This window comes from Gossypium raimondii, chromosome 5, assembly GCF_025698545.1.
Source record: "Gossypium raimondii isolate GPD5lz chromosome 5, ASM2569854v1, whole genome shotgun sequence".
NCBI lineage: Eukaryota > Viridiplantae > Streptophyta > Magnoliopsida > Malvales > Malvaceae > Gossypium > Gossypium raimondii.
Window position 1 is genome coordinate 2,874,419 of NC_068569.1, and position 20,792 is coordinate 2,895,210.

At 37.2% G+C, this 20,792-nt stretch overlaps 4 protein-coding genes and 1 long non-coding RNA gene across 7 annotated transcripts; 2 read left to right on the top strand and 3 right to left on the bottom strand.

The window, feature by feature from the left end:
* The first annotated feature begins 1,269 nt into the window (after nucleotides 1-1,269).
* Nucleotides 1,270-4,102, top strand: LOC105771048 (DNA repair protein RAD51 homolog). Of its 3 annotated transcripts, none has more exons than XM_012592452.2 (9): nucleotides 1,270-1,525; nucleotides 1,964-2,108; nucleotides 2,204-2,314; nucleotides 2,483-2,574; nucleotides 2,803-2,897; nucleotides 2,975-3,088; nucleotides 3,180-3,309; nucleotides 3,519-3,610; nucleotides 3,694-4,102. In XM_012592452.2, the coding sequence occupies exons 1-9, from the start codon at nucleotides 1,424-1,426 to the stop codon at nucleotides 3,815-3,817; spliced, it is 1,005 nt and encodes a 334-aa protein (XP_012447906.1). In that variant the 5' UTR covers nucleotides 1,270-1,423; the 3' UTR covers nucleotides 3,818-4,102. The 3 variants fall into 3 exon arrangements, with proteins under 3 accessions (XP_012447906.1, XP_012447907.1, XP_012447904.1); XM_012592453.2 differs by having other exon boundaries at nucleotides 2,483-2,518; nucleotides 2,813-2,897; nucleotides 3,489-3,610; XM_012592450.2 differs by having other exon boundaries at nucleotides 1,271-1,525; nucleotides 3,489-3,610.
* Nucleotides 4,103-4,650: 548 nt separating this feature from the next.
* LOC105771047 (pectinesterase 3) lies at nucleotides 4,651-6,740 on the bottom strand. Its single transcript, XM_012592449.2, has 2 exons — nucleotides 5,516-6,740; nucleotides 4,651-5,429 (listed from the first exon to the last, which is right to left on the bottom strand). Exons 1-2 carry the CDS (start codon nucleotides 6,615-6,617, stop codon nucleotides 4,747-4,749), a joined length of 1,785 nt encoding a protein of 594 aa, XP_012447903.1. The 5' UTR covers nucleotides 6,618-6,740; the 3' UTR covers nucleotides 4,651-4,746.
* Nucleotides 6,741-7,389: 649 nt separating this feature from the next.
* LOC128041311 (uncharacterized) lies at nucleotides 7,390-12,555 on the top strand. Its single transcript, XR_008196104.1, has 2 exons — nucleotides 7,390-7,990; nucleotides 12,468-12,555. It is a non-coding gene; the product is annotated as an uncharacterized LOC128041311 (long non-coding RNA).
* Nucleotides 12,556-12,865: 310 nt separating this feature from the next.
* LOC105769465 (putative pectinesterase/pectinesterase inhibitor 45) lies at nucleotides 12,866-15,763 on the bottom strand. The gene is made up of 4 exons (XM_012590116.2): nucleotides 15,092-15,763; nucleotides 14,149-14,884; nucleotides 13,881-14,041; nucleotides 12,866-13,776 (listed from the first exon to the last, which is right to left on the bottom strand). The coding sequence occupies exons 1-4, from the start codon at nucleotides 15,297-15,299 to the stop codon at nucleotides 13,085-13,087; spliced, it is 1,797 nt and encodes a 598-aa protein (XP_012445570.1). The 5' UTR covers nucleotides 15,300-15,763; the 3' UTR covers nucleotides 12,866-13,084.
* Nucleotides 15,764-15,905: 142 nt separating this feature from the next.
* LOC105769464 (pectinesterase) lies at nucleotides 15,906-18,431 on the bottom strand. Its single transcript, XM_012590115.2, has 3 exons — nucleotides 17,766-18,431; nucleotides 17,197-17,656; nucleotides 15,906-16,837 (listed from the first exon to the last, which is right to left on the bottom strand). The coding sequence occupies exons 1-3, from the start codon at nucleotides 18,315-18,317 to the stop codon at nucleotides 16,146-16,148; spliced, it is 1,704 nt and encodes a 567-aa protein (XP_012445569.1). The 5' UTR covers nucleotides 18,318-18,431; the 3' UTR covers nucleotides 15,906-16,145.
* Between the last annotated feature and the right edge of the window lie 2,361 nt (nucleotides 18,432-20,792).

Sequence of the window (20,792 nt, forward strand, 5' to 3'; positions counted from 1 at the left end):
ATGATAAGCTTCACCAACACAACAAACATTTCAATTTTAGCCATAACTCAAATACGATATATTTGGAGCGATTGTAAACAATTAATACAATAATAAAATTAGCACTATATGGTCCAAAACGGTGGGTAAAAATCGATAAAAAAAATTGAGTGTCCATCAAATTGGAGATGATGATAACAAAATCATCCCTAAATTCACTTTCCAAGAGAAACCAATGAAATTTTAGTGACGATTGGCGATATCATTTGTCCATCACAACTTGTGGAGATAACAGAAATACCAACAAAATAAATTTGCAACCTGAAATGAGGGAAGACATAAGGAGTGGATGAGGAAGAAAAAAAAAGAAAAAGAAAAAGAGAATTGGTGGGAGAGAGAAAAAGGTAAACACATTCATTATGCAAAACAAAAGAGAATAAGCAAATCACTAGGAAAAAAAATTGAAAATTTTAAGATATAAACATGATTTTAATTATTTAAATAAGATAGAACTAATAAGCTATTCATATCTAGTGAGCGATAAATCAACATAAATTGATATTTAGTTTCGGTTCAAACTCTAAATTTATTTTATTTTATGTTTAGATAATTAATAATAAATAAATGAAAATAAAAATTGTTTGGTTAAAATGCGGACAATCTGCTTAAATAAATTTCCAATTATAACTTTATTTAAATAGCATTTAATACTTAAATTTAAATTAAAAAGAATTTCCTTAGCAAAACAATAATTAAAATTAGCCAAAAATTAGTAATTAATTTGATATAAGTTTAAAATTTATAATTAAAAAATGTAAAATAATTTATTTTGATAGCTTATTAATAGGATAAATCTTAAAATTATATATAAACTTTGATTTAATGTGTATTTCAATACATGATTTTTATTTGAAAAAATAAAAAGCAATCCAATTTATTAGTAAGAAAAAGTGCAAAATAAAAGTTAAATTGAAATAAACAAATGGACTTTTAAAAATATATTATTAAATCTATTTCCGTTACTTAACTTTCTCTTCTTTTATCCCAATCGAAAACCAACTACAATCTCAGGTGGCAGTAAATACTAACAGTTGAATATCTTTTTCATTCAATAGCTGCAAAATAGCGAATGAAGATTGATTTAGCATTTGCGATCTTAACCATAATTCATTTAGCTAGAAAAGAAAATCTTTACTCTGTTTGGGCTTTGTTCGCAAGTCCAGTACTTGCAACCAAGTAAATGGCCCATTTAAATGTCCAGTGGAGCTCCATAAATGCTCCAAATTTGGCGCTCCCTTCTTCACTCCTTTCAAAATCTTTTCCTTTCTCTCCACCACCATCTCCCTTTCTATTCCTTTCATTTTCTTTCCACCTTTGAGCCATCTCTTTTCCCAGGAGGCTTTTATCTTTAAGCAGTTATTTGGGGTGGTATAGTGAGCGACAAATGGAGCAGCTGAGAAACCAGAGGACGGTTCAACAACAACAACAACAACAAGAGGAGCTTGAGGAGATGCACCATGGCCCGTTCCCTGTGGAACAACTCCAGGTGAAAAAAGAAAAAAAATACACTTCAATATTTTGTTTATTTGTTCTATTCTATTTAAAAATAAGATGCTTTCTATGTGGGTTTTTTTCCAAGTTGCCGAAAAGCTGTTTCTTTACTTCATTTGTCCATATTTTCAGAAGGGATAATTGATAATTCTTTTTTTCAAGATTCTGAAAATCGGAATGGGGTTTTGTCCCTTTCATTGCGGTTAATACTTTTTCAGCGTGGGTTATTTTTCAATATGGTTTTTTACCCTTCTTTTTACCTAATGCTAGAACAAATGGGTTGTATTACTTCGACCGCCTATTAGGTGCGGTGATTTTCTGTAAAGTGTTTCTTGACAATTTGATATGTAATTGTATCTAAAGAAGGGCGCTATGATTCTATTAATGCTTAGCAGTTGTAAATACAATTCTTATTTATTGTCTTCACCTGAAGGAGTTGGGCATTGCATCCCTTGACGTAAAGAAGCTCAAGGATGCAGGTCTTTGTACGGTTGAATCTATTGCTTACGCCCCAAGGAAAGATCTTCTTCAGATCAAAGGAATCAGTGAAGCTAAAGTTGACAAGATCATGGAAGCTGGTATACTGTTTCCACTTTTCACACTTTTTTTTTTCATTTATCTATTATTTGTAAAAGGTTCTGATATTACTATGTTTGTCGTTGGTTCTTGGCAGCCTCCAAACTGGTCCCATTGGGTTTCACCAGTGCTAGCCAGCTCCATGCTCAGAGGCTGGAGATAATTCAGATAACATCTGGGTCAAGTGAACTTGATAAAATTTTGGAAGGTATATGTGCTTTGATGCCTCTGAAGTTTTGTTTGACTTTTGAAACAAAACTCTCCATGACGTTGACTACTTGTTCGACAAGTCAAGACCTAAGAACTGTAATTAATATTTCTGCTAGTTAAGTGATTTTCTGTATCATTACATGCTCATTTGATTTTTCCACAACAGGTGGAATTGAGACAGGATCCATTACTGAAATATATGGTGAGTTCCGTTCTGGAAAGACTCAGCTTTGTCACACTTTATGTGTCACATGCCAAGTAAGAGCTGTTCCTTTATCATTTTCCTGGCACCTACAGTTGTATTCTGCATTTGAAGTTCACTGCTACTCATGTATATTGCACTTGCACATACTGTGGTTTTACTTCCTAACATCAGCTCATTGCAAAGCAGAGCCCTTAACGGTTTATATTATTGCAAAATTGTTGTAATGTTACGCAGTAAGTCACTTTGGCAAGGCATTCTTCTAATTTTCTTTGATGTTTTAGCTTCCATTAGATCAAGGAGGTGGTGAGGGGAAAGCAATGTACATAGATGCTGAAGGGACATTCAGACCACAAAGACTTTTGCAGATAGCGGAGAGGTGATACACGGCTACCTTGAAATGGCCATGCTGGTCCACTGGATGCAGAATCGATACTAAACTGTTGAATGCTGCAGGTTTGGACTGAATGGTGCAGATGTCTTGGAAAACGTGGCCTATGCTAGAGCGTATAACACTGATCATCAGTCGAGGCTTTTGCTTGAAGCAGCTTCAATGATGGTAGAAACAAGGTATTGTCAATACATTTCCTTTGCTTGACATTCTAGTCACCTATCAAGAAGAAGGGTCTACCAGATTGATCATTTGATGGTTTCTTTGCAGGTTTGCTCTTATGATAGTAGATAGCGCTACTGCCCTCTACAGAACAGATTTTACTGGAAGGGGTGAACTCTCTGCCCGACAAATGCACCTTGCGAAATTCCTTAGGAGTCTTCAGAAGTTGGCAGATGAGGTAGGGTGTTTGTATATTTATTTTTGCAAGTATAATTAATGAATTGCTTTCCTGCTTGATTACTAATATCAGTTTATCATGTACTTGAAACTTTTTGTTATGAGCTGCTATAGGTATGGAATTGTGAGCCCTTTATATCACTTGTAATTATCATGTTTTTTCATTGTCTATGATTGTAGTTTGGTGTGGCTGTTGTAATTACAAACCAGGTAGTTGCTCAAGTGGATGGTTCAGCAATCTTTGCCGGTCCTCAAATCAAGCCTATTGGTGGGAACATCATGGCTCATGCTTCCACAACAAGGTTTGATATCAAAAGACCTAATATCCCACTTTCCTGACTCTTTTCTTTAAAATCCGCTAACTATAAGCTCTTACTGACAATAGATTGGCTCTCCGTAAGGGAAGAGCAGAGGAGCGTATTTGTAAAGTAATAAGTTCACCTTGCTTGGCTGAGGCTGAAGCCCGATTTCAGATTTCTCCAGGAGGTGTTTCTGATGTCAAGGACTAACCCATTTTAGCTCATTGTTTGTTTCCGAAACAAAAGTCAAAGCAAAGCAAACTCCTACTGATCAATATGTTTTTGTAGCATACCACAGCTCTGTAATTCTTGTCTGCTATGAAGCTTGCTGGATTTTGGAAGAAGCCATTTATATAAAACTCGCTGTACATTTCGTTGTATATAACATTGGCATCAGGTACTAAGTTTATTGTGATGGAGAGTCTAAGCCTAGTCAAAACCTGACAGTCTAAGCCTAATTCATGCAAGAGATCAATGGCTCAGTTTCGATCTCTACATTTTCCGATAATCATAATTTGGTGATTCTTAGCTTAAGGGTTAAATCACATTTTGGGGTTTGAACTTGATAAATTTTTCCATATTGAGGCTTGAATTTTTCATTTAAGTTAGACCTTGAACTTGGCAATTGTTCTTATATTAGGGTTTAAGCTTTTTTTTTTTTTTTTGTTCAAGTTAGGCTTTGAACTTGGCAAATGTTCCCACATTGGGATTTGATTTTTTTTTTTTTCAAGTTGGTTTTTGAAAATCTTAAAGCTCAAGCCTCAATATGAGAATAATTGTCAAGTTTAGGTCTCAATATGAGAACAATTGTCAATTTTTGAGCTTAACTTGGATAAAAAAAAATTCAAGTCTCAATGCGGGAAAAATTATCAAGTTTTAGTCTCAATGTGGGAATAATTGTCAATGTTTAGGACCTAGTTTGGATAAAAGAAAAGTTCAAACCTCAATGTGAAAAAAATTGTTAAGTTCAGGCTCAATTAGTGATTTAACCCCTAGCTTAATCATAATTTTGTAGGTGATTTTTAGCTTAGAAATGTCGTCTATGAACTTAAAAGTTAAAAGGTAGTATTAACATCCATGAAAATTCAAATAACAAAAAAATAATTCATATTTTTTTTTTGAACATGATTTTATCTTCATCATTCTAAACTTGATTCATACACCATACTATCCTTTGGCAACCACTGGTTTCCCTGAATAAGAGACTCTACGGTAAATCTTCTTGCTTCTTCAGTGGTGACATTCGGCTTAACACCGGGCCAATTTCTTCGTTCATTGATCCCTGATCCAGGCCCCAAATTTTCGTACTCCGCATAAAATATAGTATTAGGCGGATCAACACCCTGCGTCCATTGGGTCCAACCAGCTGGGTCCACAACATCTCCAATATGTGATTGCATGAACATTGTAGTTGCAAAATCCTTCCAAGGCCTACCAAGGTAGGTGGTAGCCGTCAGGTTGTCAAAAGGAGTAATCTGGCACCGTTGGATCGAAATACCGGTGTTCTGATTTGGGTCAGTCTTGCTTTGCGCAGTAATGGTGTTGAACTGGTCAGGCCCGGGCTGCCTGGGTTGAATGCTGCAATTTTGTAGAACCACAGCGGCATTCCCAAAGATGAAATCAACGGTTCCTGTGACATGACAATCACGGTAAAACTGGCGATTGGAATGCACGTAAAGAGTATCCTGATATGCATCAAAATAACAGCGGTAGAACACAGATTGGTCCGAGGACGAACGCATTGCAACAGCTTGCTCTTTTTCTGGGCCTGCTGTGTTTATGAAACCCATGTCTCTTGCTATGAATCGCCTACCAGCAGCAACTGCATCATGTAAAGGGATGAAACCATTATTATTTTGAATCACAAAGAGGAACCTAACAAGCAATAACTAACTATATTTCACTTACGTAAAGTGCCTGACGAAAAGGTAGGGGTTCCATCGACCTTGTTCAAGCTGCCAGAGACGATAGTCTTGTACATTCCATCTCCATAAATCATTACATTCCAATAATCCTTATCGATACTCACGTTCTCTAAATATACCCCTTCTTTTACGTAGATAACGAACCTGGTTTTTTTCTTCTTTGGGATTAATTCAACTGCTTCACTTATTGTTCTAAAATCTCCACTACCATCTTTAGCCACGGTAATATTCGGTATAGGATTTTCCTCCTGAAGCAATCTCCTGTCCCCCCTACGAACCCAGAGAGGAAAACGGGGATCGAATTCAAGACCGTGGTGGTGGCGGTCGAATTTTAGCAACTTCCGATGAATCGGAACTTGGAAACTCTGTAGGATGGTCATTATGTGGGTTGCAATAGCTAAGCTGTTGCTGCTGAATTCAGTGGAGTTCCTCGTAGCATTTTCCATTTCTTGGGGTATAGCCGCATGGTTCGCGGCTTCCATTAGTCCATCTAAACATGTTTCCTGGTTCGTGATTGCGCTGCTGAGCCACGTCTTTATATCGTTAATCTTGGCCGTTGACAACACCATCTCGTCTCCCTGCCCTCCTTGCACGGCTGATATGGAGTCATTGATATACTCAACTGCGTCCTCGAAAAGATTTTCGCAAATTTCCAACTCTTCCCGCACCATGGGATCGATGTTCACATTAGAAGAAATGATCTTTTGGGGCAAAGACGAGAGCCTTATCAGTTCACCGACCGCAACTTGCATGGACAGTGTGAAGACTTTTGAAGGACCAGGGTTTGGGTCAGTATCATTTGAGGAGCTCCTTATGGCCGCTATGCTTGAACCACAAGAATCAGGATACCTGGTCACATCACATATTGCTTTGATGCTCTCTGCAGTATAAGTTGGTGGGTTCTCGTTGGATTTTGAGGATTTTACAGGGAAAAGCGTCCCAAAGACTGCACCAATGATGATGGCTATCAAGACGATTGTAGAGAGTCCGATGATGATTAAGCGCTTGCGGGTCCTTCTCCGATAAGCCTGTTCTTCGAGCTCGTCTGCCTTGCAATAACTCTGGAAGGATTTCATTGAATCCATAAGACTATTCTCCTTGTATTACAAATGTTACAAACAAGTGTGTAATGAATATATGAAAATCCATATCCATATGATTTTCACCCATTTTACATGGCTGGTGAGCCAACCATGGGCTTGTTTGAAATGGTCGAATGATACTGAGGGTCAGCTAAACCAAGTCAACTTCCACTCCTTTTTGTTTTTCTTTTTAGGTCAATATCTTCAAAAAGTCCTTAAACTATTACACTTGATTTAAGCAAGCCCCTATATTGTTTTTGTATCCTAACTTATGATTTTTTAACCATGAAAGCTTTTGATTTTAATATTAAAGTACAATATCTTTTAATTTTTAAACTAATTTAATGAGAATAATTTACTAAATAAATAATAAAATATATTTTTTAAAAGTACTAAAATAAAATAATATTTTAAAATTTATTTAAAGTGTTTATATCCATAACACAATTACTCTTTTCAAAATTTTGATTACTATGTTAAAGTATATATAATTTCCACTGCATTAATAAAAAATTAGATAATACCTGCTTTAATATTAAAATCAAAGACTTTTATGAATAAAAATCATGATTTAAGGACTTATTTAACTACAAAAATAATTTAAGAGCTCATTTAAATAAAGTCTAGTAATTTAAGGGTTTTTCAGCATATTAGCATTCTTTTTATTTGCATTGAAATTGTAAAGAAATTGTTTTATATGTGAAGAGTGTAGCATGGAGCAATATCGTAGAAAAACAATATCTAGAGATGAAGTTGGCTGTTTTCACTTGTTGTTTTCAAACAAAACTAGAAGTCTTGAAAGGCAATTTATCTCTAGTTACAAGTAGTTTCCATTTGTCCCTACAACTCGGAAAACTACGTCTTCTTGAATGGGTCTAGACGGCATTGTCTTATTAATTATCTGAAACTAATGGCTGTCAACCACCACGCGGTTTACTGTATTTTTATTTCTTGAGCTATCAAAAGTATCTTCATCAACTCTTCTTATCAATTAGGAATCAAACAATTAGGTTGGTCTCAGTTCATCTTTGTTAGAAAAATGTATCTTTTTCTTTGCAGAATCTTGCGTTTCTTAACTTGCTTCCATTGATATCCGATAAATTGTTGAAAGCTGGACTGCAAAGCAACATGTGGCCAGCAGCATGGTTGGCTGTCGAGCTTGGTGTGCAAGACTGAAGCTGAACCAGATAAAGCAATCAACTTTGGATGTTTTGTTCTTTTGTAACTTAGTTTAGTTCAACTTTAACTAGTTTCCAAAGTTAGTTGGATTAAGTTTGTGATTGGATTGATGATGTAAAAGCTGATATGTCAGCTTATTTTGTATTTGACTTAAGCTTGTATTAGTTTAGTTTAAGTGGGAGCAGTTATGTCATTAGGTAACATCAAATGAATCAAATTTGTAACTCTTTTATATATTCAAATTTTGAATGAAAGATTGGGGTGTTCGATTACAATTTCTTTGAATATTCATTTTGTTCACTGTTTTTGCTTTGCTTGTTCTCTTTTGCTTGATACTTCGTGCTTCGGTTTTGCAAATTCATTTTGCAACTTCATTTCTTTTCTTCTTGCCATTGTTCCAACAAATGGTATCATGAGCCCGAGTCTTTGAGGGGCCTTTGTATGCAATCTGTTGTGTTTAAATCAAAACCAACAGCAAGTTCAAAATTTGGTAAGATCGAAGCATCTGGATTCAGTCTAGCAGGATGAGTTTCACTCCACCACCTCCATCTGTGTTCACTGGAGAAAACTATCACATTTGGATAGTTAAAATGAAAACTTACCTCCAGGCACATGATCTCTGGAGTGTGATCGAGAATGATACTGAACCACCTCCATTGAGAGCCAATCCCACTATTGCACAGATGAGGCAACATGCTGAGGAACGAGCTAAGAAGCACAAGGCTATGGCCTGTCTGCAGAGTGGAGTGTCTGATGTGATATTCACACGCATCATGGCATGTGACACACCTAAGCAGGCTTGGGACAAGCTGAAGGAGGAGTTCATGGGGACTGACAAGACAAGGCAACAGCAGGTGATCAACCTCAGGAGAGACTTTGAAAATTTGAAGATGAGGGAGTCTGAGACCATCAAGCAGTACTCAGACAGGATAATGGCCATTGTCAACACATTAGGCTCACAGGAGTGGACTTCACAGAGAGCGAGTTGTTGAAAAGTCATTACAACTCTCCCCGAGAAATTTGAGTCAAAATCTCTTCACTTGAGGACTCGAGGATTTATCGGCCATTTCATTGTGCGGTGATAAACTCCTGTATGCACTTGAACAAAGGAGGGCAAATAGGCAGGAGGAGAATCCTGAAGCTGCTTTCCAGGCTAAAGCCAGTGAAGGCTCGAGTGTGATTGCAAAAGGCAAGAAGCCTTGGCACAACAAAAGGGTCAAGTCAGGAAGAGATGAAGCAAAAAGGGTGTTCCCACCATGTGTTCATTGCAAGAAGACAACACATTCGAAAAAGTATTCTTGGTTTAGGCGGATATTCGATTAGAAAGTGTAAGCAGTTTGGCCATGTGGAGAAGGTGTGCAAGGGCAAACCAAGGGAAGCTGCTCTGCAACAAGCTAGACCTGCTGAGGACATTCAAACTCAGGAGGAGCATGTGTTCACAGCAACTTGTTTTGTTGGCACAACCAAGGCCAGCAATGATTGGCTACTAGACAGTGGTTGCTCACACCATATGGCTGCAGATGAGAAGCTGTTCAAGGGCCTAGACAGAAGCTTCCACTCGAGGATTAGAATTGGAGATGGCAGGCTGATTGAGGCTAAAGGCAAGGGCAATGTGTTGATTAGCACTGGTTCAGGTAATAAGCTGATCTCAGATGTGTTTTTTGTACCTGACTTAGACCAGAATCTGCTTAGTGTTGGCCAATTAGTTGAAAAGGGCTATACATTGGTTTTTAAGGATGGTTGCTGTATTGTTCAAGACATGAATGGTGCAGAGTTAGTCACCGTCTCTATGGTGATAGGTGCTTCATCTTTGGATGTTAGCCAAATAGAAAGAAAGGCATACACCACCTTGTTGAAAGAACTGACTTGTGGCATAGGAGACTAGGCCATGCAAATTTCAGATCCATCGATCTACTACATAGGCTGAATTTGGTTGATGACATTTCAAAAATTGAAGTTAGTGGGAATGCTTGTGAAATATGTCAGCTTGGTAAGCAGGCTAGACTGCCTTTTTCTGCTGACAGTGCTTGGAGAGCTCAGAACAAGCTCGAATTGGTGCACTCTGATGTTTGTGGCCCTATGAGAACACCTTCAATCAGTGAGAACAGGTACTTTGCCCTGTTTATAGATGATTTAACAAGGTTGTGCTGGGTCTACTTCTTGAAGCAAAAGTCAGAAGTGTTTGAGACCTTCTGCAAATTCAAGGCATATGCTGAAAATCAGTCAGGCTGTAAAATTAGAGCCTTGAGGACTGATAATGGCTCAATAATATGTGTGAGAGATTTGAAGCTTTGTGATAGTCTTTGGAATTCACCATCACTCAATGATCTATACTCCTCAATGAATGGAGTCTGTGAGAGGAAAAATAGGGCTATGCTAAATATGTCTAGGTGTCTATTATTTCAAGGCAAGCTTCAAGCCGGTTTTGGTGAGGCGGTCAACACCTCGGTGTATCTGCTCAATAGACGCCAACTCGGCGATCAAGGATAAAACACCTTTTGAGGCTTGGCATGGAGTCAAACCTATGGTAACACATTTAAAAGTGTTTGGTCAGTATATGTTATGCTCTTATTCCAGAGAGAAGAGGACCAAGCTTGAGAGCGAGGCTACTCAGAATCTTTGTTGGCTATAGCAGAACAAGAAGGGTTATAGAGTGTATGATCCTCACAAAGAAGGTCTTAGTCAGCAGAGATGTAAAGTTTGATGAAGAAAAAGTGTGGAATTGGAATGGTGTTGAAGCTGACATGTCTGAAATGGACCAGTTGGACTTGGTTGATGAACCTATAGAAGAGGGACCAAGTGAAGATGTCAGATGACATACCGATGAGGGCACCAGGACTTTGGTGATGTCTATCGAGGTGCAATGTTCTTGTGATTGAGCCCTCGGACTTTGAAGAGGCGCCAAGGATGTGTGGATGAAAGCTATGGAAGATGAGTTAGAAATGATCAACAAAAATCAGACTTGGGAGTTGGTAACCAGACCAGAACACAAGAAGGTCATTGGAGTTAAATGGGTGTACCGGACCAAGTACAATGCTGATGGCTCACTGAACAAGCACAAGGCCAGGCTTGTGGTGAAGGGCTACAGTCAGCAGTATGGTGTGGACTACTTGGAGACCTTTGCTCCAGTAGCAAGACTGGATACAATTAAGCTGCTGTTTGCTTTAGCAGCTCAGAAACAGTGGAGAGTTCACCAATTGGATGTCAAATCAGCATTCCTAAATGGTTTTCTCAAGGAGGAAATCTTCATTGAGCAACCTGAAGGTTTTGAAGTTGCTAGACATAAAGACAAAGTGTACAAGTTAAGAAAGGCCCTCTATGGCCTGAAACAGGCACCAAGGGCCTGGTATGACAGAGTTGATGCTTATCTGACCAAGCTTGGATTTGTGAAGAGCCTTAGTGAACCTACTATGTATGTTAAGAGGTCGAATTTGAAACATTCTGATTATCTCCTTGTATGTGGATGACTTGTTAGTGACGGGAGCAAAGTTGAGCTCATTGATGAGTTCAAGGTCCAAATCTGACAAGTGTTTGAGATGACGAGACTTGGGGATCATGACTTACTTCCTTGGCATGGAGGTTCACCAGTCTGATCGAGGTATCTTCATCAGCCAACACTCATTTGCTTTGAAGATCCTAGACAAATTTTGCATGCATAACTGTAAAGCAGTCAGCACACCTGTGGCCCAAGGTGAAAAATTGACAAGCAATGGTGATCAGCAAAGGGTTGATGAGAGGCATTATCGAAGCCTAATAGGTTGCTTGTTGTATCTAACGACAACTAGGCGGACATTATGTTTGGTGTTAGTCTGCTATCAAGGTTCATGCATTCTTTGTAATGAGGCGCATTTGAAGGTCGCCAAAGGGTTCTTAGATACATCAAAGGCACATTAACTTTGGTGTAATGTTTGGAAGTGGAAAGGAACTGAAACTAGAAGGCTACTCGACGGTGGATCAGGCGGGATCCTTGATGACATGAAGAGTACCTCGGATACTTCTTTACACTTGGATCGGGATGTTTTTTGGAGTTCAAAAAGGCAAGAAAGCTGTTGCTCGATCCACACCGAAGCAGAGTACATTGCAATTGCAGCAAGATCAATCGAGCCATTTGGCTCAGAAATTGCTTGAGACCTTAATGAAACACAAGTGAAGCAAGCTGAAATTTGGGTGGACAATCAATCGGCAGATTGCTATAGCTAAGAACCACATGTTTCATGGGAAAACTAAACATTTTAAGATAAAGTTACACTTTGTTCGAGAGGTGAACAAACAAAAGAGATCGACCTTGTTCATTGTAGCTCGAGGCACAATTAGGCGATATCTTGACTAAGCCCTTAGGAGCTGCTAGGTTTGATGTATTGAGAAATGGAATTGGTATGTGTTGCTTACAGGTCAAGGAGGAGTGTTGAAAGTCGGATCAAAGCAACATGTGGCCAAGACATGGTTGGTCGTCGAGCTTGGTGTGCAAGACCAAGTTTGAACCGGATAAAGCAATCAACTTTGGATGTTTTGTTCTTTTGTAACTTAGTTTAGTTCAACTTTAACTAGTTTCCAAAGTTAGTTGGATTAAGTTTGTGATTGGATTGATGATGTAAAAGCTGATATGTCAGCTTATTTTGTATTTGACTTAAGCTTGTATTAGTTTAGTTTAAGTGGGAGCAGTTATGTCATTAGGTAACTGTCAAATGAATCAAATTTGTAACTCTTTTATATATTCAAATTTTGAATGAAAGATTGGGGTGTTCAGTTACAATTTGCTGAATATTCATTTTGTTCACTGTTTTTGCTTTGCTTGTTCTCTTTTGCTTCGATACTTCGTGCTTCAGTTTTGCAAATTCTGTTTTGCAACTTCTGTTTCTTTTTGCTGCTGCCATTGTTCCAACATAAATCACGATTCAATTGAAACTATTATCTTCGTATTTTAATTAAAGTAAATTGAGATATTCATTATGTAGAACAGTTTTTTAGGAGAAACACAATGGTAAAGAAAACTGTATATATAATACATTGTATTGTAATTTTTCTATTTCGTTTCTTGGTAGTACTAAGCCTTTTGATATATATATATATATATATCGTAGTATATATGTATTAATTTAGTTGAGGAGTATAAAAAAAAATTCAATAAAATATCAATTACGCTCAAACTTTTTTTTGGTTTTTTTCAACTCAAGGAAACACTTGCTAGAGATGAGAGGAATCCAAAAACATCTATATTCATGGCATTGAATATATCTCTGTTTCACTAGTTCCGTTTCTTGAGATATAATCAATATACGAGAAACGAATCCTTAACTCCCCAGTCCCATACGAACAGGAGCGCCTGCTTCCTTTACCCATGTTCCCTTTAAGAATGTTTCTACTGTATATTTCTGGGCTTCTTCTCTGTTAATATCTCTTCGTCCTGCCCATTTCACCCTACCGTCAGTTCTTGCGCCAGGCCCTGTGTTGTTGAACTCTCCATAGAAAAGGGTACTTAGTGCAAAGTCGCCTTCCCATTCAAGCCATCCAGCAGGGTCAATGAAATCCTCGATCAGTGTTTCCATTATGATGGTCCTCGAGTATACCTTCCATGGCCTTCCTAGATAATTCTTGAATTGTTTTGCGAGCGGTTTGAATGGTTCCTCTGGTAATATTTTACTGTTTTGTATAACGATGCCCGTTGTTTCTAACTTGTCTTTCCTCCCTTGGGCGGTGACGATGTTCTTTTGGTTGTCGTTGGGCTTCCTAACATAAATTAAACAGTTCTGGAACACGACTGTCGCGTCGCCGAAGATGAAATCTATGGTGCCGGCGATCACGCAACTTCGGTAGAACTGACGGTGAGTTTGTGTGTATAAGGTGTCTTGGAATCCTTCGAAACGACAGTTGAGGAAAATGGCCCTGTCACCATCGACTCTTGCGGCCACTGCTTGATGTTTATCAGGCCCAGCGGTGTTTCTAAAGCCCATGCTTTTTGCGATAAAGCCAGGACCAGAAGCCACTGAAACAAAAATTCCAATTATACTGCAAATACATGTAAAAAATGGAATGAAAAAGAAAAAGTTGCTATACCATAATATTAAAAGAAGTCATGGCTTAGCATACCAAAACTTGCCGTCTGGTAAGTGGGGAATCCATCAACAAAATTTTTGGCTCCAGTGATAATGCTCTTTTGTGATCCATCACCAAAAATGGTAAGGTTTACCATTTTCTTTGGAACGATTACAGTCTCGTCGTATATTCCTGCCTTGACATATATTACATACCTGCATGTTGGAAGTGGATAAACAGCAGCATTTATGAAAATTATAATGGAAATGATGAGGTCAATTCAATGATGGATTATTATTTATATATAGCATTACGCCATTACCTTCCCCCGTATTTTTGTGGCACAGCAGCAAGTGCTTCATTAATAGTTCTGAAATTTCCGCTACCATCTTGTGCCACTGTTACATTGGGAATTGGCTTCTTGTCATCATCTGCTTCCTTCAACAGCCTGCGTTCTTCATGGTTAAACCAGCTCGGATACCCACCCTTGGCCAACAAAGGAAACTTGGTTTGTAAAAGACGGCGTTTGGCTGGTGGCTTTTCCTTACCTAAAGTCATCAAAGAAGATAATTGTCTGACCATGGCAAGGGAATTGCTAGTGTAAACCTGGCTAGAGTTAAGGGTAGTCCTGAAATCATTCTTCAATGGTCCATCAGGGAAACTATCAATGCAGGTTTCTTGGTAAGACATTACAGCACTTAACCAAGTGTTCAAATCACCATTGCTTGGTAACTTCCCTGGTTCTATTGTTCCTACTCTATCAACGGAACTCTGTAATTCTTCCTTGGCATTGGCCATCACTTCTTTACAAACATCAAACGCTTTTCTCTCCACATCGGTTTTCAATTCGAACGTGCTGGCTTTGGTGAAAGCCTTGTCAAGCTCATCAGTTGTTTTGGTGATAAAAGACTTGACAAGTTCTTTGGGTTGAGTCGCGGATTGTGGATTTTCTTCTAGTGTCTTCCCAATAGTGTTGGCGCAGTAGTCCTTGAAAGTAGAAATTTCGCAAAAGGATTTTATGAATTCACTCGCTCCTTCCCCGAATGAAGGTGATGGAGCTGGTGCAGATTTTGGGGCTGGAAGTGGAGCTGGGACTGGAGCTGGTGGAAATGATGCTTTCGGAGCTGGAGCCGCTGCAGCTAGTGGTTTTGGAGCTGGTGGTTTTGGAGATGGTGGAGATGATGGTTTTGGTGGAGACGGTGGGGTCGACGGAGTTGAGGGTGGGGTTGAAGGAGTTGACGGAGGAGGGTTATCTTTTGGTTTACTGTCGTCGGCTTTACTATTATCATCGCTTTTGTTTTTTTCTGATTTCTTGCTACTATTTTTCATAGAGATAAAAGCAAGCGCTCCGGCCGCCGCTATACCAGCAATAACAAAGATAGCCACCAAGGCAATGATAAGCCTCTTTTTGAGTTTCCGTTGTCTCTCCTGTCTTCGACGTTCCTGTATTATATCAAAATCTTGAAACACCATTTTTTATTATTTTAAATAATATTTTGGTTCAGGCAGAGAACTCTCTGCCTTAGAATCAAGCTAAGGCAGAGAGGGGAATCAAGAAACCCAACGACAATATATATTCCTATATCTCTTCCTTTATCGTCCTGTTGTTGTTCGGATTTTGAGGTTCAATCTTAATGCCATGAACGTCAGAAATGGAGTCTGGACAGGAGAGCTTTCAGGCATTCTATTTAAAAGTTTGTTATGTTTGCAATTAAACGAATGATACACATTTTCTCTCTCCTAACCGCATTTCCCTCCATTTTAGCTTTTTGGTATTCCACCATTGACCTTGATTTGCTTTCCACCGCATGCTATAAATGGCTGCTCATCTAAATTAGGTCCCATTTTTTTACAAGGTTAATAAATTGCCTCACCTGCATTGCTAAACTTGGCCAAAATCGCTTTGCTTTAATTTCTTTGTGGCTCTTGTCCACCGTTAAAGCTATTGTTAAACTAACAAGAGACTGGTCGGTTCTTGCTAACAACACCGGACCATAGATTCATAAACACCCCTCTCTACCAACAAAGCAAAGGACCAAACCAGAATATATATATAATGCAAGTAGGATGAAAAAAATGTTGATGGGAAAAAAATCTTGATAATATTCAAACTCGATTGCTCGGAATTTAATCCATTTAGTTTTAATCCTAGAAACAACTACACACACTGCCTTCTTTCAGGTACATGCATACATTTAGCTACCGAATAACTTATTGCTAAACTTATATGCTCAAGGAACAAGTTGATTCAATGTCAACAAGAGCAAACGAAAACTAGGAGATGATACCCTTATTTCGAATCTGAACCTGAGCTTTTATTCAAAGATCAAGAGAGAAAGGAAAGCCCGTGGCGTTTAACCAATTAGCTCCCCCAATAAAATTCCGCGCAGTATAGGTTTGTGCCTCCGATATGTTGGTGATCACGCTATACCCCTTCCATGTAACCCTGCTTGACGTGTTAGCTCCGGGGCCAGTATTCTGATATTCCCGATACGTCAAAGTGTCGAGTGCGAAATCTTTGTCCCATGGGAACCAACCAGCAGGATGAATAATATCACTTATAACAGATTGCATGATAACAGTCCTCGAATGTGTCTTCCATGGTCTCCCTAAATAAGTTGCAAAATCGGACTTAACTGCTTCTAAATCCGAGGTTGCACCGATCCTGCATTTCTGAATCACAATCCCAGTGTTCTCGTTTGGGTCACTACGGCCTTGTGCGGTGACCATGTTCCTTTGGTTTGGATTGGGTCGACGAGCATGAATGTCGCAGTCTTGCAACACTGCTGCTGCATTTCCGAAAATGAAGTCCACGGTGCCTGCTACAAGGCATTGTGAATAGAATTGGCGAAGGCTGTGGACATAGAGAGTGTCCTGGTATGCTAAAATGTCACACCTGTAGAATGCTGATAAATCAGAGCCCACACGCAGTGCCACTGCTTGGTGCTTCGATGGTCCAGCCGTGTTCTGAAATGTTATATCCCTGGCCAAGAACCCGTCCCCTACCGCAGCTGCAATATTGTATAGAAATTTGTAAAATTTTCCAAATCTGAAAGGGCAGTTAGATAGGCATTCCAGACCCCATACAACATGATTCACAATTTAATGTCTGACAGGTACAAGTGATGGCACTGCAGCCACATTGTTTGAGATCTAAATTAGGCTCTTCGTGTTATGGACTTTATTTTATTTCATTTACCATTAAATATAGTTTATTTTTCACCATGCTCAACAATCTATTCCCCTTGTCCTATGGAAATTAACAAATTGCAGTCTTCAATAATATGGCATGGAAACCCCAAAAACTAATTTAAAATTAAATGGCATGTCCGGCTTCATTATCATTCAAATTTTCAAGCAGATTACTCACCAACAGTGGCAGAGTGGAAAGTGGTGCTGCCATCGACAACATTTCTGCTAGCTGTGATGATGGTGTTGACCCTCCCATCTCCCACAAACATGAGATTGGTTTTCTTCCTTGGAACATCCACGTTTTCACTATACACTCCAGCTTTAATCTTAATAATGTACCTCGTGGTGCTTCTCTCCGGTGCAGCCGCCACCGCCTCAGACACCGTGAGGAAGTCTCCACTGCCATCAGCGGCCACTGTTACATTAGGAATCACTGTTGTAGCCTGTAACAGTCTCCTATCTCCCGCCGACAGCCATTTAGGCCATTCTGTTTGGTCTTCCTCCTCAAGTTGCCTCCCTGATGATGGATGATAACCCTGGCTTGCCATGTCTGTGTCCGTCAAGTTCTTGATCATTGCCAGGGCATTACTACACATATGAAAAACATGCATCTGCCCGTCAAGCAACGCTTGCCTCACCTTTAAAACCAACAAGACAATGATTAGTTCAATCAAAACAGTAACATATCAGAAACACAAATGTTAGTTGAACTAGTATGATTGAGTATTAAAAAGAAAAAAAAAAAACCTTTTTATCAGCTTTATCGTGAGAAAACCCATCAAGGCAAGTTTCTTGGTTGGTCATTGCAGCACTAAGAAGACTCTTAAGGTCTTCAGCATGTTGGGAAATTGACTTGTTAAAGCTTGGATAGTCACTGAGATCATGTTCAGCTACCAATAGCTCATCCAAAGTCTCATCCACTAGTTCAAGACAGTCGTTAAGGGCAGCCTTTTCGCGCTCCGTGAGGCTCTTCCTTCGGGTACTAATGAGCTTCTTGATGGACAAATAGTTACTCTGAACAGCAGTCACCGTCAAGTTCAACGACATTTCAATCACATCCTTGGGGTTCTTGACCTTGGTCTCAGCATGTGGTGCTGAAGAGATTGTTGAGTAGCATAACTCTGGGTACAACGTGGAGCTGCACGAAGATTTGATGATGGAGTGAGCTGCTGCAGTATTACTGGATTTCTTTTTGGAAACGGAGACGGTGGTGGCAATGGTGACTATGGCAGTTACCAGAAGGATTGACGCAAAGAGAGCCAAGAAAAGCTTTTTCTTGCGGTCACCGGAGATAGCCATTTCAATGGCAGCCAAGCCAATTAGTAGAAGAGAAGGGGATAAAGGCTTATTATTTCAGTACTTGGTAGTAGTAGCTGTAGTGCTATTAAAAATGGCCACAGCATTTATAGTAAGAGTAAGATGCCTCGATCCAACAACAGTGGCAGAAGAAGATTTGGGTATTCTATTTTATTTTATCGACAATTAAATGCCTTTGTCTCTTGTCTTACTATTATAATTTATTATGACTATGTTTAAACATTTGAGAGGTTTTAAAAAGGTTGCACTGAACATGACATTGCTATATTTATATATTAAATACCTTCACGTCAACTTATTTTATTGCTTCGTATCTTTTGGGTTTATAAACTATATTAATGAAGTTTTCCTAAAAATATATTAATAATTATATTTTAAACCAAATTTGAACCTACTGTTTAGGGTTAGTTTAGTCATTGCCTTTAAGAAGCGGTGGAAAAATTATTTTAAAAATACTTTTAAGAAAATAAAATTTTCAATTTAGACATGGTGTTATAAAATAATAAATATGAATATAAATAATGTTCAGATTAATTATTATGACGATATTTTAGTAAAATATAAAATTATAATTTGTTGTCAATATTTTAATATATAAATTTTAAATTTTAAATTTTTTAACAATTAATATCATTTATTTATAAAATTTAATTTGAATATAATTTAAATATTAAAATAAGTTTTAATTAAAAAAATAAATATTATATAAAATATTTTAACGTTAAACTAAACCAAAATGTTTTGTTTTATTAGATTTGTTTAAGCTTGGGGGTGATGGGCCATGGGATAAGTAAGATACGACCGAAAACAATAGTCTGTCTTTTAAAATTGCAACGGTAACTGACATTAGCAAACACCGACACTGGCTAAGGTGATTCTGTTTTTTGAAAAATTGTGTTTTATTTTTTTATCTTTTTCAAATGAGAAGAAAACTTGACTCTGGTTTTCATCATCTTATTTCCTTTCTGCCTTTTCGCACCATGTAGGAAGTTGGGGCGACTTACAGAAGGATTGGGTGGACAGCTCCTCAAGAGTGCATCAAGTTGTTAAACACAGATGTGAATTCTTTGCCATCCTAAAGGATATTTTATTATACTTTTACATTATCATAAATTTAATTCTCAACCTATATATTTTTATCAATTTCATCTTTATTTTCTTTTCTTAAATTTGAATATGGACTAAAATGTTACATTTTTAAACATAGTAGTCCACATGACATACTACATGTACTTCATGTTAATTTTAAAAATTTTATGAATTTTTTAATATTTTTTGAGTTTTAATATTTTTATAATTTTTAAATTTCTATTGATATGCCATAAAAGCGAATGATGTTATATTAGTATAAATTATGAAATGCGCATGGACTACATAGATAATCACTTAGCTATAAAAAAATTTCATTAGGTACCCAAAATAAAAAAAAGTTTGCAATTTAAGTGTATTATGTAGTTCGGTCATTTTGATCACTCTCGTTAAAATCACAAACGGTAAGTTGATGTGACAGTTAAAAAAAGTGATATAATAACAAATTTAGTCTTCAATTTTTACATATTATATTGATTTAGTCATACTTTAAAAAATTAACTCTCAAATTTTACAAATGTTCTCAATTTTATCCTATTTCTAAAAAATTCAAAAAAAATACATAAATATTTTAAAATAATAATAAATTTATATTTATATTTATATTAAATAAAAAATCATTATATTGATATTAAATATAAAATACTCTCCCACCACTATCCCTCCCTACCCCCCCTATATGGCTCGTGGGTAAAATGAAATAAAAATGACGGGTGGTGGGCAAGTGGAGAGGCAGAGGGATGGAGTGAGGTAGGATTTTTTTTTATTTAATAATAATAACAATATAAATATAAATTTATTGTTATATTTTTAAAAATATTTTATAATTTTTATAATTTTTTATTTCCTTATAATTAAGATGAAATTGAGAATATTTGTAAATTTTAAGAGTTAATTTTAAAATTATGAACAAATCGAAATAATATGTAAAATTAATGACTAAATTTGTTATTATACCGATTTTTAACTGTCACATCAACTTATCATTTGTAATTTTAACGAGTGGCTAAAATGACCGAATTACGTAATGTGAGTACTTAAATTACAAACTTTTATTTTAATATTTAAAATGAAATTTCTTTTATTATTAAATTAATATCTATGAAATTTACCTTAATTTATAAGTAAAATCAATCTTTAAAAATTAAAACTCTACAAAATATTTATAATATTTCAATAATTACATAAAAAGTTTATAAGTAATCTGAAATTTATAAGTTAAAAATGATAAAAGCTAGATCTTTCACCTATAGAAATTTATTAAATTGTGCAACTTTCACATAAATATTTATTCTATAGTTTTATTTATAGTTGAAGAGACGTGACTATACAAGTAAACCTCTCTTTTGATACTTTTCTATATAAAAA

Coding starts and splice junctions, on each gene's coding strand:
- LOC105769464 (XM_012590115.2), bottom strand. CDS start 18,317: ATGGCTATCTCCGGTGACCGCAAGAAAAAGCTTTTCTTGGCTCTCTTT. Junction 17,657..17,765: donor ACGATAAAGCTGATAAAAAG/GTTTTTTTTTTT, acceptor TTGGTTTTAAAG/GTGAGGCAAGCGTTGCTTGA. Junction 16,838..17,196: donor TTTCCACTCTGCCACTGTTG/GTGAGTAATCTG, acceptor ACAATATTGCAG/CTGCGGTAGGGGACGGGTTC.
- LOC105769465 (XM_012590116.2), bottom strand. CDS start 15,299: ATGGTGTTTCAAGATTTTGATATAATACAGGAACGTCGAAGACAGGAG. Junction 14,885..15,091: donor TAATAGTAAAGCCGACGACA/GTAAACCAAAAG, acceptor AATCTGCACCAG/CTCCATCACCTTCATTCGGG. Junction 13,777..13,880: donor TTACCAGACGGCAAGTTTTG/GTATGCTAAGCC, acceptor TTTTTGTTTCAG/TGGCTTCTGGTCCTGGCTTT.
- LOC105771047 (XM_012592449.2), bottom strand. CDS start 6,617: ATGGATTCAATGAAATCCTTCCAGAGTTATTGCAAGGCAGACGAGCTC. Junction 5,430..5,515: donor CTTTTCGTCAGGCACTTTAC/GTAAGTGAAATA, acceptor TACATGATGCAG/TTGCTGCTGGTAGGCGATTC.
- LOC105771048 (XM_012592450.2), top strand. CDS start 1,424: ATGGAGCAGCTGAGAAACCAGAGGACGGTTCAACAACAACAACAACAA. Junction 2,315..2,482: donor ACTTGATAAAATTTTGGAAG/GTATATGTGCTT, acceptor TTTCCACAACAG/GTGGAATTGAGACAGGATCC. Junction 3,089..3,179: donor TCAATGATGGTAGAAACAAG/GTATTGTCAATA, acceptor GTTTCTTTGCAG/GTTTGCTCTTATGATAGTAG.